We start from the raw sequence: 16,858 nt of genomic DNA on the forward strand, positions 1-16,858 counted from the left end.
GTAAAAATGCGGCCTGACTGGGACTCGAACCCAGAACCTCCTGTTTGCCGGCTAGGTTCTCTATCAGTTGATCTGAACGTATATAATTTTTAATACGGACTTAAATACGGAGTTGCACTCCGATTAGCTTTGGACTTGCGTGTGGCTTACCCGAATCTCTCCATGGGCACGGGCGGCGAGGGCGTTGGGATCGGAGACGGGGGCGTGTGCATGCTGTGCGCCGACATGGTGGGGGGCGCGGTCATGAGGGGCGGTCCGGGCGCCCCTACCGGCCCCCGTCCGCCGCCTCCGCTCGGGCCCACGGCGAGGGAGGCGTGGTGCGGGGCGTGCAGGGAGCCGGGCGGCGGCGGCGCCGGGTGCTGGTGCATGGCCGGGTGCTCGCCGTTCATCTTGTCGGGCGGCGTCAGGGAGCCCGGGATCATGTGGTGCAGGCTCGGGTCTGCTGGAACAGAGGGAAGTTCTATTGGTAACCGATGTTCATGATTTAGGAGGATGTACCTTTGCTTATCGCAAGAGAGGATAATCCAGATTCAGGCAAGCATTACTTGGCAAAAATTATTTAGGCTCAAATAGCACAATTTTGGTTACTAAAATTAATTGGTACTTCAACCTGAAGGTTTGTTTGCATTGGCGAAGATAGAAATAGCTTCAGACTAAGCCATATGCATGAGAATAAGGGTGGAATTATATTTAAATCATTCATTACAGGTGATATAATACTGTAAAGAGATTTTGCTTGATAGCATTGGAACAATTTTCAATTTTAAAAGTTAAGTATGATAAAACTATCAGTTATTATCATGGCTAAGTAATTATCATGGTACACTAATATTTATTTGTACCTAAGCAGTGGCATAACCAGGGATTTCGTGAGGAGCTGCTAATGAGTAAAATTTGAGATTTTTTTCGTGACCTCAATTTTTAACATTGATTTTGAAGCATTACATACAAAAAATTTGCCTAACGTTTTGGCATATTTCTGTACCTTCTTCAGAAATTTTTTTGCAATGCCTATGATTTTTTAAACTAACCCTGAAGAAGGTATATACCGGAACGTTGGCCCAAAATTTTTACATTTAATTCTTAAAGAACTACTCCATGACACCAGTTAACAGTAAGTAAAAAGAAAAAAATCGGCCAAAGTTTTGTATGTACTTGTTTAACAAAATAGTTTTAATGGTTTCTAAATATTTATATTTTATTTTCACTCGGATTTTGCGTTTTTATTATTTAAATGGATGAGATTCTAATATATTCATATATTTGAAGAAGAGGCCAAGTACAGGAAAAGCTATATCATAGAATGTTCTGCCGTGACTGGGCGATTCAGAACTATTTCTTAAATATTTTCGTAAATCACAATTAGAAAATACTAATTTCACGAAGACATCCTTCGATTCAAAACGTAAACTTAATCTGATTAACATAAATTTAAACAATATCAATATGCTTCCCCCAATTCACACTTTTTCTAGTTGCATTAGAGACTGCAGTACCATTTAAATAAAGTTACCTATTCTTGGGACCGAAAATTTACTGTGAGTTACCAAAATACATAACTGACGAAATGAATGTATACACATATTGCCAAAGGGTAAAGATGTGGTTGTTTGCTCATAATGACGTTTCTTATTTGCTCAGGTGAATGAGGTATTGTGATGAATGGAATGAGATGCTTTGATTGTTTAATGTTAGTTAGTGGTTTCATATTCTATATTTTTATTTATATATATTATGTTTACATATGCTAGGGAGCTTATTATTTCTCAATACGAATGATCCAGCAAGGTTGCATTTTTGTGTAATATGTACAAAAGCACTCTAACTGAAGAACGAGTCGGTAACCCCAAAGCGGAGTATTAACTCCAAAGGGGTACCTATGTTCCTGTAACCATGTAATTCTTAAAATTTATATTTGTGTGGAACAATAAACATTATTATCATTATTTCCCTTTAATTTACACATTTTAAACTTAAGATTAAGCATTCATTTGCTCCCTACCTTGAATGCAGCTCATTGAGGTATCTAATACTTGGTATTGTTTGGTGTTATATCCTTATGCCACCTATGTAGGACGTAGGTTATATCATTGTTGTCAACGGCTTTCGGGAACAGCTGCGTGTTGCGCTTTTTCATGCGAGCTTTCGCAAAGCGCAACACGCAGCTACTCCCGAAAGCCGTTGACAACAATGCATCTCGCTGCAAAAGCCTACGTTCCCAGTAGGTTATATCAGTTTTTTAAAACATAATATTAAAAAATAGCTTGGAAAATCCAATTTTTTAAACAAAAATCGGTAGGACAATAGTAGTAAGGACAGACTTTCATGTTTTACGAAATTGAGCAATGATTTGTGTGGAACCTGGTCAATGAAATAAAAAATAGGAAAAAAACATCTAAAAAAGGACTATGACTTTATTCGTAGCATACGCGAAAATTATTGTTTTAGATCGTGCGGCCTAGGACCGGTTATTGCTGTGAAAAACCGAGTTGAATATGTAGGAAAGTTGCCTAAATCGCACCAATTTTGGAAAAAAACGAATAAACCCAAAAATAAGTGATACAACATAAGTTTTTAATGTTTCTTTATGTGAGGTGGAATGTCTACTTCTCTCATAATTTTTGGGGGCAGTCAATTCCAAGTTGAACACATGTATGAAAATTCAATTTTAAACCTCTGCAAACGGTGCGCTTTTGACAACTGGTTTCTCAAGTCTCGCCACTGGAGGCCAAAATTAGGAAATGATGTTTCAACGAGAATGAGACGCAGAGAGGCAAGTTACTTGAGGCTATTTTTTAGATATCTTAACAGAGAAAACATGTACATTAAAATACCCGTAACATAAGGAACGGAAAAAAGTTAAGTAAGTCATATCTTTGACATTAATAATAGATGTTTGTATGCTTGATAAAAAATCTGCAGTAATCGAAACAAAATTTACAAGTCTTTTGTAGAAGTGTTTTTGCTTTAGAATAGTCATTTCACGGCAGCTTTTTTTTTTTAAGACTTCTTACATCGCATAGGTATAGAGAAACGTGGTGCGATTTGGGAGCGACTGCCATTTCATATGAAATCATTTCCACTGCCTAAACACGTGATTATATGACGCTGTTAATAGCACTAAATGAAACACAATAGACTTCAAAAACATGATATCTAGCTAAAACTATATAAATACTACTTATTTATTTTCAATACTCTTGTGAAAAGACGAAAGAAATAGCAGAAGAGACACTTCTTTTCTTAATACCTACGCACATGACTTATCACTACACTGGTGGCCACAATTGAAGTGTGGTGTGCTTGGTGATGCAGGCAGTTCTAAATGAAGCCATTGGAATGCATATATATATCTAATATTTTGTTTTCTAGGACGGTGGTAAGATTTGGGAAGCGGTGCGATTTGGGCAACTCTCCCCTATTCTCATCGCTCAATGACCCCAACTTTTCTTCATTGAATGATCGATATCGATATTTAATATTGTCTTTAATCAATATTTTTACAAATGCTTGGCTCGCAAGGATAGCACTGGTCTCATTTCATAATAGGGTAGTTTGCTTCATCAAAGAAAACGAAAGGCATTCATTGCGATTCGTTACCCACCATTAGTGTATAATAATACATATACACATTATTTGGTTTTAGAAATCCCAGTTTAGAAGAATGGAAATGGTCAATTTTAACCTCATTTGAAAAAGGCCAGATTGGCGCCCAAGCGATTCCACTCCACGTGACGTCACAAGGACCTAATATCTATACGAGTAGATAGGAGTTTTACATCGTCTGAGATTACCAATGCATGCATGAGGCGCAGAGCTCAGGGAAACATCTCTTAATAATCACCCATTAAAATTACTTAAGTTCGGAAAGTTTCCTTCGTTTGATATGGTAATAATAATCCTTATTTAAGCCAAGCGCTACCTGCTAGCAGGGTACTCCGCTACCTGCTAGCAGCCTGCGTCGTACCAGCGCTCAAAGCTTTGCCCCAAGGTCACCTCACACGGCGACAGCTGGAACCAGAAATACGTCACACGAACTTTTCCAGCATTCCTACTTCGCCGTCGCGTTTTCGCGCGCTTGAAAATTTTCACTTTTCATTTTATCGCGAAATATAGATATCGTCATTTAAAAATCTAAAAGCGTGAAATGCGTACTCCAGGAGTAATAATCTTTCGATTTAGGCAATAAAAAAATAATAGGAAACCACCCTATTATTGGGATTCCCTTCCGCGAGCGAGCTATCCTGGGCTTACGGCCCACCGCTTGACTCCTCGACGAACCGAGCAGCCGATGGCTTCAGGATACCTCTCTGGCCTGCTGCTGGCTGCCCGGACGACGTCCACGTTGAAAACAACAGGGGGCGCTGATGAATTTTTTCCCTTCCTGGTAAAAAGTCTGTTATCTTGGTCTGAATGTTCTTGTGCTCATCTCTTCCTATATGGTCTACCTCACAGGTAGCACTTAAGGAGGTAGGATAGTGACTGCGCGATTTCAAACAAATACTTTTCGCGTATGCTATTAATAAAGTTTTGCCATCGGAGAAGGCATCTATCGAAATCACTATTCAAATTCAGGGAACAGAAAATGTTGATATTTCAATTTTTGAGTTTAAAGTTTCACATTTTTACTTGGTATTGGAGCCAAAAGTTGTGCTATTTTCATGTCACAGACATGATTGACTTCAATTAACGTATTCATATGCTAATTACTCAGAAAATAAAGCATTCTCTGGTGTTTTCCCGGCGCAGCAACTTGTAAGGCTTCTCTGGTTTCTCAACAGGTAATTTTTGACTTTACTGACGAAGTTTGGTTCCCATGGCTCCCATTTTCGGCCTTGAAGATAGAAACCGACTTTGTTTCTGTTACGTCGGCAGCCAATTCAAAAAACTCGATGGGAAACCCAAGAAGACTTTCTAGAAACTCAGAAAGTGGCGCGGTGGTGATCCAAAGTTTTACTTTGATCCTTATTCCTAAGGTGTAACGAACATTTTTTGAGTTTTTCCGTCAAAAGAGCATATGTATTCTAGAAATGATCCGCATTCTTCGATGGCTTCGACAAGTGTTGCCCGAAGGTTGGTTTGGATAGGTAAGGGTCGATCTCATCTCAAACTAAGCTAAGGGTTTGCAAATTTCACACATTCAGGGTAGGGGGGAACAACAGTTCCTTTCCTTGTGCCACCTCGCAAATGAAATAATATGAAGATTGATTTTTTTTACCAACTCCGAGTGAAAAATAGAAATAAGTATTCCAAGTATGAGGGATTCGAAAGAGTTAATGAAGAAACCTCTGCGAAAGAAATCACTTTGAGGATTTTGTTTGGGGGTGGTTGAAGGCGTTTGAACCCAGGGTTTGAACCTGGAACCCCTCGATCAGCAGCCAATCGCTCTACTCCCTAATCGGGGGAGTCTAACTTTCCTGAATTCCTTATACTTGCACTTCTTATTTCTAATTTTCACACGTAGAAGGTAAAAAAAGAATGAAATTTCTCATTATTTCATTTATTTTGACTACAATTATCTTGTACTATGCCGTAATTATTGCGTTTTTAACACTTTGAGTGCCGGCTGCCACTTTTAAAGCCCTACTGAAAAATCCCGCCATTTTTACTAAATTCGTACATTTTTTAAAACATTAGCATCAAAAATATATTTGTATCATTGTGTATTTCAATAAAAATGGACTTTGCTCTTCTTTATGAATGAGTTGAATAACATTTAATGCTAATTTTTAAATATATAATTTAACATTGAAAACCTACTGTTTTTGAAAAATATAAAAGTTGCAACATATGATGTACCGCCATAGCATACAATATCATTTTTTGTTCCAAGCAAAGCATTATAAATCCTGGATGACAAAAAGAGTCACTGCACCCTCAACGAACGGTTCATTGGCCCAAAGAATTTTCACACAAAGTGGCCTAAGATAAGGGTGGCGGTAGCTACAGTGGACTTTTCGTCCTCAAGACATAAAGTGAACTCTTTGTTTTTTTCCATTGAGCAGTGATTTTTGAAATAACAGAACCACTAGGCAGTAAACTGGAAAAGTACCACGGGCGAAATATTACGGCTTCACGCATACAAAGATAATTAAATAGAAAGACGTAATATTACGTCCATGGCAATTTTCAGAAAGATTAACAGGACGTAATATTACGTCCATGGCACGCAAAGTATTACAGTAAAAATCAATCATTTTCTCTGACCACGCTCGAGGACATGGAGGGTCGTAAGTCTGTGACGTTAATACCCTGGGAGGAAGGATAAAGGAAGGAGGCGCCGCGATTACGGATCCCGCCGACACCTCCGGGGCGCAGGGAAACAGTGGAAGAACGTCGCGTCGTCATTTTGGCGACGCGGACCACCACTAAAAAAACAAAATTACAGTTCCTTGAGAAATGGAAGGTCACCCGATGAGAGAATGATCCAGAGATTTTCCTATGGATCATGTAAGGAGATCACCACATCACAGGAAGTAAGGCTGGGGGGGGGGGGGGGTTTAGGTGCAACTAATACCGGGGTGTGTGGGGGTATGGAATACCCATTAGGATAAGCGGTAGGTGCGAGATTAACCCTTTCTAACCCAGAGCTGTTTCTGGGAGAAATCAAATTTCAAGATTTTTATTTTGAAAACTTGAAAATTTTACACTCAATGGTAATTATCCTGGCAGCTAAATATTTCATCAATAAAATTTACGCTACAAAATAATATTCAGTTTAGATATCTCCTAAATAGAGCTGAAAGTTTAAACATTTTTGATGATTAAAAGCAACATTGGGTTATAAAGGGTTAATAAATTGCGGAATTTCAAGATAAATGGTTCAAAATGGTGCGTTTTACGGCTTTCTGAGGGATACTTTATTAATCCTTACACTATTCTATTAGTAATATCAATCCAATGAAGTAAAATGGATTAAAATAAAAAATTTCTCTGAGCTCTGGGGGGGAGTTTATCCCCCAAAACCCCTCCCTCGCTGCGCCAATGATGCAGTGCGTGGTGAAGGTTGGCGATTCATTACCTGCGGCAGCGAGTGGCGAATCGGAAGCCGCAGTCACGTCCGGCCAGTAACCAGCAGCCCGGGGACTGTGCGTGGAATGTAGAGGCCACGGCACTGCCCCTGAAAAACAAAAGCATCCACGGTGAGCTATCAGGTACAGACAAGGAGGTTGTAAATATAACTGGTTCCGAGCGTTGAGCGCAGTGTGGCAGGAATGGGGGTGCTTGGGTAGGAAACCCACCACTACTTTGACCAATACGTTGATAATTCCATAAGAGTCAATGCTAACTATTTGGTGAAATATTCGGTCATGATCGTTAATACGCTAAAATAAACAATCGAAAACGAACACATTAAACCTTTTTTTCTATCATTATGGGAAGTCTTCGTGAAAATATGCCTCGAATATCTTTTCCCGAGGAAAAATTATTGTCAACCACCACGGTCCCGCTGTGCAACTAGCTTAGCCGAAAATTGGATTTAACAAGTGTAAAATATCCATTCCCCTGCAATTCTACAGGTAAATAATAAGATTACATCCAATGGAAGTCGTACGATAGCGGACCGGTCGCAATAATAGTACGAAAGTATGTTCACGACGATATATTATCACCACGATTTGACTATATGGACAGTTTGATATGCACAGTAGCATGACGAACAATCGGAAAACTCCGACGACAATCAAGAAGTCGTCGTTGCATTTTCATTTTATAAATCAGAGGCGATATAAGGAATAGAATACTTGATCATATGCGCACACTGTTTGAGACTAAGTCCGAAAATGGTCAAACCAAGATGGCGGAATTCTGACCACGCGTAAAACTCGAATGCAGCGCCTCCAGTGTATTTACAACCTCCTTGGGTATAGAAGGGAAGATAACCATGACTCCCACGAGAGAATATTTTCATTACTCTATGGCCAATGCTGGATAATGGCTCACCAGCCTCCTCTGGTGAAATATGCTTGCATTGTAAATAATAACAATGTCAGAAATGGTCGTCTTGGGTGGATTAAAGGTTTTAAACAGTGTTTTGCCACCGTGAAGTGAATTTTCATAAACCTAACTCAAATGTACATATACTTATTTACATAGAGGAAAAAAGTATTTTCATCGGAAGTACACTGAATATGCTCAAAAAGTTGTGGATTTTGATAATGTACGATAAAAATTGGCAGGTAAAATATTTGATAAAGTTGAATTCCATACTATAGTCCCGTTAATTTAGGATTTTGTGGCTGAATAGAGCGTCTGTAAATAATAAATATAAAAACAATGTTTTTAATAAGTAGGAATTCTTCTTTTATTTTTATTTATATCAGGGGGATGGAATAGAGATAGTCATACGAAATATTAAACAAAATGTCGCTATTTCGCTATAAGTGACTAAAAGCTTCTACTTGAAGGCTCTTTTGGAGATGTGAAGATAGAGCTCACCCCGGAATAAGTCACAGGTGTGCAAAATATTCACATTCAGGGTAGGGAGTGGCCTTTCCTGGGCTATCTCGCACTTAGGGGATTTTTTTTGGGTGCCCGAAGGTTTCACACGAGATGTGAACGCGGAACCCTACCATCAGAAGCCTAGCGAAGCGCTCTAACCTATAGGCCACCGAGATTCTCCATTTTTAACTAGTAATCAGTGTTAGGTCTAGGAAGCTGACGGGGTTTGAAATATAATTGTGTCCATAAAATTACTCTGATAGCAGATTGTGCGTGAATGAGTCCCCTTAAAAATTGGAAGGCTTCTTTTTCTTATATTTACCAATTGTTTTTAGAAAACGATCATTTCAGAAGCCAATTTAACTATCACGATCTTTGAGGAAAAGGAAACTAAAATAGTCAATGTACTTACAGCGAGGGTATCCGTAGTGCTTGGCCTCCTGTGTCTGCCAGTCTGAAAATACGAAAAAGACAATCGGTAAATCATTTGCATTTATTCAAAGGAGGCTGGAGTTCTGGAAGGCACAAGTATATTTTTAATCACATGTATTTCAACTGAGAAATTAAAGGACAATATTTCCGTCACCTCATTGTCATTTACCCATGTACTAAGTATGCTAAAATTAGGGACATTGAAATACAAGGTAGGGAGATATGTAACAAGATGCATAATGGAAAAAGGACTAGTTTGGCCGCAATGGAAGCAGCTTCATTTGATTGAAATTAATTTACATTAATTTTAGTTTTTACTTTGCCTTTAGCTATTAAAATATCATTACCAATTAGTTTAGAGGCACTGGTCGAATGTTGTGATTTTTTTCAAAGTGGACTCATTAAAAAAATGTCAGGAATAGTACTAGAATAATGTCAATTGCTATTCTGATTAAGGCGTACTGTTTTATTTCGCTAGTTGCGTCCCAAATCCAAAAGGAGAAATTGGGTAATTAGGTAGAGACAAAAGTTGAAACGGTTGAAATGGACCACGAGGCATATAGAGGGAATAGATACTCCGCAGAAGAATGTATTTTTGGACCATATCGCATAAAACATCTTATATACGAGTTATGCATAAAATTTGGTAAAGGCAGCACCTTAAACTCTAATATTTTTTTCAGCTCTTCGTATGGTTTGGAACAAGATGACTCTTCATCATATCTCTCACGTGACTCTGGACTCAACGATGTATAATTTTGACTCCTGTAAAAGCGTATTTTTGACAGCATCTCCCTGAATTCCCTTCATAGTGATATCCAGTGTGCCTGTATGGCTTAAAATTTTAAAGCCCAGCTTAGCAGCCATCAAAAATAATAATAATTTCTATTTCCTCTCTATAACACGCAGCTATTACTAATGGGTCTCTTCATGACCTTATGACGTCAAATGTTTTCTATCCGTCAAACTCTTTAACAATTTTTTAAGCTTTTATCCTCCGATTCAAACTATACTTACTCTACAAAGAAGACAGTCGTGAAATCTTAAGCCTAAAACGAATAATTATTTACTTACTGGATTCTGAAAAATGGTTCTATTTAGGTCTTTTGCCTCCATAAAGCCATTTATTCAAACTCTACCTTGTAATAAGGTTATTTTCTCGTTGCCATTTCAAGGTAAATCTATTTTATATTCTTATTCAGTTGATACTTTGAATACTTATTATTATGCCATAGAATTACAATGTTCAATGTTATTTTCATGCAGTTTTACTTAAGTCACTCTTGTAGATTTTTTCAGATGATTTTCTGGCATTAAAACCATAGGTACATCACTCGGGAAAACATGGAAAATAATTATATTGTAAAGTGTAAAAAATTGTGCAAATTTGCAAAAATTCAATCATAATTCACCATGTACCACCGTTGGATCATGGGTTGGCTATCTTTTTATGCATGTGTGCAACATAATTAAATTTACATGAATTTCTCATTTAAAGAATTTCATTTTCGTATGGTATTTTTTGTAATAAAAAATTAACTTTCTAAGTTTAAGTAGTGCGCCCTTTAAATGAGCTCATTCTCATTACATAGAGGATTAAATCAATAAGCAATCAATCTTGGTTTTGCAGTCCACATCGAATTAATTCGCCGACTGCGGGTTGCCGACCCCTGCTTTAGCTGATTAAAACTTTACCCCAACAGATTGCAGGACTCTGCGAATCTGCTTGTGTTTCATATCCTTTTCGACGCAGGGGTGGCGGCGGCCATATTAGCACTTCCAGTGGGCGGGGCTCGGAGGGGCGGGGCGCCAAAGAGCCCCCCCTGGCCATTACTCTCCATCGCACCCTACCCTCTTCCAGCCAGAACCAATTTCAGCGGCCAAACATCTAAGTCAATGGTTGCAGGGGCGCAGCTAGGAATTATGGCTAGGGGGGGTTTTAGGCGCAACTAATACTTACGGGTGTGGGGGTATTGCATACCTACCAGGGTAAGTGGAAGTTGCGGGGGCCCTCCTCCAGAAAAAATTGAAGAATAATGGCTCAAAATGGCGAGTTTTATGGCTTTCTGAGGGATATTTGATAAATCCCAACACTATTCTATAAGCAATACTGATCCAAATAAGTAAAATGGATTAAACTTAAAAATTTCTCTGAGCTCTGGGGAGGTTTTATCCCCCAAACCCTCTCGCTGAGCCACTGAATGGTTGAGCGCCCATTTTGCAAAATTCCGGAATATCTCCTGTAGAAATACTTTTTTTACTTCTTGGACGATCCTGACGGATAATTTGTCTCTAAGATCTTAGCAAGGTCTCTAAGTATTAGCATTTGCTCGTCAACCGTTGTCCCGAAAACTGAAATGAATAGATATTGACTTAGCAACTGCCCAGGGCAGACTATGGTGTAGACGGGGTTAGAGGCTGTGACCTCATATTCTGTGGGCGGTCTTAATGATGCCGCTCCGCAGTATCCATGCTAATCTGCTGGAATTAACTGCCATCGAGTGGTCTAGTTGGTATGCCATCTCTATTTGAGTTTTGAAGTAGCCGATTAGCCATTCAGAAAAGTTTACGAATGTTTGGGAATATGGAATTTGTGCGCTTATACTGTTAGTAGCAACGGTTGTATCTCAGTGAGTATACATTTAAGTATTGGTAGAGTAAGGAGATGATTAGTTATGTAATGACTTATTCACTGTTTAGCGAAAGAAAAACATGGAGAATTATCATTATTTAGCCATGCAATCCGAATATAAATAATCTGCAACACTTTAGTTAACCCTCTTCCTAGCCAATATCCTTAAGCCAAAGTAGCTATCACGTTTCATGTCATTATTTGAATTTGATCATGAAATTAATGATGAGTATCCCTTGAGTAATCCTTTTAAGGTTGCCATTCTGTTTTCCCATCTGGTGGGCCTTAATCATGGGCCTAAATTTTTCCAATCCCTTTCTAGGAATATCAGACCTGGGATAGATCAAATGATTGATTAAGAATACGGTATATCGGAAAACTAATTCACTGTTTAGCGAAAGAAAAACATTTACAGCTAATTTTGAAGACGGAGAATCATATGGTGGACACAGAGGAAATTTATGGCGAAAATTGTCACACGAGCTACGAGAAGCTATTTTGAGAAATTGTCACACGAGTAACACGAGGAGCTATTTTGAGCTGTCAATTTTGCTGTAGGCTGCCACTTGATTAACGAAAATCTAAATTATAAATAATTGAATAATGCGGAATAAAATTTTCAAAAAAATAGTTGTTTCTATAGTTATTTCTTAAACCAGTGGTGTGTGATGCTCATTAGCACATCTATTATTAAAATAACTTGTTTATGTATATAATATTGATACCGCACTTAATGTTTTAGCTCAATAGAAGCTCTTAAGTGGCTCTGCCAAAAATTTGGAATCGAAGATAATAGTAATGCTTGGAAGCACGACATGATGTTAAGATAAATAAATCGTAAAATCAAAAAGTTATTACTTATATTGTAAGATGGAGGAGTGGTAGGAAACTGATGATATTCCTTTGTAAGTCAAAACCATATCTAACAAAATTCTTAGTGATAAATACATTTCTGATTAAACATTTTTTCTTATAGAAATATTAAACAATTCTCGGATAACTGGAAGATTTGGGGAAATTTTCTCAAATTTGAATACATTATCGCATTTGAATTTGCCGATTAAAGAGTGAATGATTGCTGGTTGAATGTGAAAAAAATACCGCAAATATGTCGAAGCTTTCGGTACCAGAGTATTCTGAGCGGCTGAAATCCTGTTTAGATGGGTTCAGTTGATTTGACTCCATTTAGAAGCATTCGTTTAGCTAATATTTCTTTACTACCACCTTACTTTCAACAGACACAATGGAAGGTTTCTTTTCTAAGTGCTTAACAAGATTCCAAAACGGAATTGTGTGCTCTATACAATAAAGTTGTAATGAGTTATATCTTGCCTTGAGGAAAACTGTCCAATCTTATCCATGAAATTATCTGAAGAACATAAAATTCAAAGTAATGGGTAAGATTTCGCGGAGGAGTTGATTCCACGATGTACGTGATAATAAGAGTCCATAAAACATTATAACATACATCTGCTGGTAAGTATTTCTCGAATAAAATATCATGAGTAGACCAAGAAAGAAGACGGACCTTTAGAAAATTTCAACTTTACCCTTTTCTCCGATGAAATCAATGAGTTCGGCGAAAAAATCTAGTGAGAAAAATCTCCCAGCTTGAATAAAAAAATAAATTCCGACTGAAAACTTACTGGGCCAAGGTATAAGTTCAACAGATTCAGGCTTCAATTGGTGGAAGTTAGACATATTTAAATAAATAAAAGATCGTAGCACTTTTCCACAAGAATTTTTAATGCGTACTACGCGTTTCGGCTCACTGAGCCATCATCTGGTACAAGACACTTCAAAACATTTGAAAATCTCTACTCTGTACGCCCGTTCCCACCCCCTTCCTCTAAGATGTCAAATCCCCCCCACCCCCGACCCGAAGGTTATAAAAGAGATTTTCAAATGTTTTGGAGTGTCTTGTACCAGATGATGGCTCAGTGAGCCGAAACGCGTTGTACGCATTAAAAATTCTTGTGGAAAAGTGCTACGATCTTTTATTTGTTTAAATATGAGCCAAGGTATGTTTAACAAACGAACAAAGCAAAAAGAAATGGGTTTAAAAGACCTCGCCGTACACGGCATATAAATTCCGCGGCTTTTTCGTTACATTTATTGCGATACAGGACTGTCTCTTTCACTCTTTGGAACGCAAAATTTGTGGAGATTATCTTTATTTTTGCTTTATTAGTGTACCAAATTCCTCTTTAGCCTCACCTTCGAAACATTTTTCTTTCCCTCCTCCTGACGATTAATTAATTTGAATTTTCCAACCAACCAATTTTTTGCCAACGTTTCAATGGCCTTCTCTGCCATCGTCTTCAGGGCGAACGATGGCAGAGAAGGCCATTGAAACATTGACAGCAATGTCCATCCTTACCCGGCTGATTACCCGTGAAGATTTTATCAACAGCATTCGCCGGGAAAGCACCAAACCCTTCTTAATTTGAATTTTTTTAGCATGTATAATGTGACCCACGTTGGCACGATTATTATCAATTAAACACTTTTAAATTTAATTAATTACTTATCATGTCATATCAATAAATATCTGCGAAAACGGTGCATGTACTCTACTTTCCTGATTATTATTTAGTGAACATTATAAGTACATACTTGCTTTCCATTCAAACTACGACAGACGAACTCTTAGTATCAATTTCCCGCTGGCTCGATAGCTATACCAATAGGCTAATGCATTGGAAAGTCTATTTGCGTAAAATTGTGTCGACGAATGGAAAATCTCATTACTGACAATGAGCTCTGGAAGAATATTTTTGTTATTTTTCACAATTTTGCTTCAGCCGTGATTTTGTTTATAGCTAAAGCTCTCGACTAACTAGAAAATCGAGGCACTTTTGCATAATCGTATGAATAATGCCATCGAAAATGCATACAATAAGTATTTTAAGTAGCGTTTCGGAGTTTGCCACGATGCACTCTGCATGAACGGCTTACTGATGACGGCCGTGCCAATTTTTACGCTTCACAGTGACCTGAATCGAACAAGCAGTTTTAAAACTAAGATTCTGCTAGCTCACATGATCGTTTCCAATTCAATTTGGATCCAAAATCCACTTACCGTAGTACTTAAGCAGTACAAATATCCATGTGATATAAGTTACGTTGGTATTGTAGCATAAAGAATAAAATAAATAAATTTTCTCGTGAATTTCCCGAATGATACTTAAACATCACTCATATTTATGTATAAGACACGGTCTCAGGCGTTACTTTGTGGAACTGCTTCATCATAAAATAAAATAAATTACTTGGTTCTATTCCAGATTTTATTTTAAATAGCACGACCCGGGTTTCAGCATCTTGTGCCATCATCAGGTCCTAAAAAATAAATTCCGACTGAAAACTTACTGAGCCAAGGTATGTTTAACAAACGAACAAAGCAAAAGGAAATACCAGGAAAAGGAATAATCAGGAAAATAAAGTACATTCACCGTTTTCGCAGATGTTTATTGATATGACATGATAAGTTATTAACCCGGTAGCGCCTGAATTAAATATTTCATCCGAACTTTTTCGTAATATTAAATTTTAAAACATGATTTATCAGATGCAAATTTAATACTTTTTGCACTGATAGTCTTGAAGATACAGCCTGGTACAATGTGGTACCGCTTGGCCCTTAAGGGGTCAAATTAGAAATCAAATAAGCGTTATTAATTTCACATTTCATTGCCAGAAACGCTAATTTTTTATTTTGTACAAGAGGTTATCAAAAATTACTCAAAAATGTCAAATATTGCTTAAAAAGCAAACTTTTCTGGAAAACGTAATTTAAATATGCTTATTAGTTTAAAACGCTCAAAATCCCAAGCAAATCACAATGAATAACAAAAAAGGCTCGCTAAGATTGCACTACCAGCTGGTACCATATGGTACCGCTAGGCGTTAACGGGTTAATTAAATTTAAAAGTTTTTAATTGATAATAATCGTGCCAACATGGGTCACTTTATACATGCTAAAAATCTAAATTAGTTAATCGTCAGAAGGAGGGAAAGAAAAATGTTTCGAAGGTAAGGCTATAGAGGAATTTGATAAACTGATAAAGCAAAAATAAAGATAGCACAAGATGCTGAAACCCGGGTCGTGCTATTTATAATAAAGTGTGGAATGGAACCAAGTAATTTATTTTATTTTATCATATTTATGTAGGTGATTTTTAAGTCTCTCATGCTGCATTTATTTGTTAAAAACAAGCCAAAAGTAAAAAATTTAACGACGGGTCTTAAATTTTGGTACATTATTATCGGGTGATGAGAGTGGCAGCTTAGTGAGTAGATCGCGTGGCTGTTGAGGGAAAAGACAGATGCTCAACCCTCGGGTGAAGCCTTCGGACACCCCAGGATAAGAATTCTCAAAGTGAAAGGTAGCCCTGGGAAAGGAACGGCCCCCCCTACCTATGAATGCGTGTATAAATTCACACGCCTGTGCCTTAGTATGAGGTGAGCTCTACACTCACTTACCCAAATCAGAATTTGGGTTGAATCAATGAGTGGGTGAGCCAGGTATTATTTGTTAAAAACAAAAAATAACGAGGAAAATATAAACGGTTATTAAAGTATTTAAGCCTTTCGGTTCCACGACAATTTCGGCTTTCACTTCCAGAAAATGGATGCTCGTCTGCGTTTGATTTTTTAATTAAAAATCAAACGCAGGAAAATTAAAAACCCCGATGTAAAAGGCAGATGGCTTTCGGTGGTAAAGGAATTAATAAATAAAAGCTCAATCCTGATTCAAAACGCTTCAGGTGCTGTTGAATTTAGTGTTCTACATAAACAAATTATTTTTTTAAATATTGTATAAGAAATATAATTTCACCAAGAGTGATGAAATGGATATAATCTCCAGGATAAAAGTGAAACAGGCTCAATATATTATTTACCGATATATCGATACCCTGTTTAATCACATGTAAAAATGTTGTTTATAATATTTTTGAATCCAAACTTGAAGCTTTGAAGTGGTGGAAGGGCTCCATATTATCAATAACAGACACTTCGTTACTTCCACAATATCAATTTTTTTAATCCGACCGGTTTCGGCTGTTACACCATTATCAAGTGCAGACAATATTGTATGTATATGTAATTGGTAATGGTGCTACAGCCGAAACTTGTCGGAATTAAAAAAATATATTGTGGAAGCAACAATGTGTCTGTTATCGATAATATGGAGCCCTTCCACCACTTCAAAGCTTCAAGTTTCGATTCAAAAATATTATAAACAACATTTTTACATGTGATTAAACACGGTATCGATATATCGGTACCTTGAGCGTCCAAGGTTTGAAGAAATTATCATTTATGCACTGTAAAGCTGCTCTCATTCGA

The 16,858-nt window shown here is 37.6% G+C and overlaps 1 protein-coding gene across 1 annotated transcript in view; it reads right to left on the minus strand.

Moving 5' to 3' along the window:
- The window catches only part of LOC124171319 (recombining binding protein suppressor of hairless-like), a 129,750-nt gene that overhangs the window by 14,975 nt on the left and 97,917 nt on the right, over nucleotides 1-16,858 (minus strand). The window contains exons 3-5 of the mRNA XM_046550467.1: nucleotides 8,855-8,896; nucleotides 7,022-7,120; nucleotides 151-439 (exon numbers count right to left, since the gene is read on the minus strand). Coding sequence (XP_046406423.1) covers nucleotides 151-439; nucleotides 7,022-7,120; nucleotides 8,855-8,896 — 430 coding nt within the window. The remainder of the gene's footprint in view (nucleotides 1-150; nucleotides 440-7,021; nucleotides 7,121-8,854; nucleotides 8,897-16,858) is intronic.

This window comes from Ischnura elegans, chromosome X (genome assembly GCF_921293095.1).
Source record: "Ischnura elegans chromosome X, ioIscEleg1.1, whole genome shotgun sequence".
Classification (NCBI taxonomy): Eukaryota; Metazoa; Arthropoda; class Insecta; order Odonata; family Coenagrionidae; genus Ischnura; species Ischnura elegans.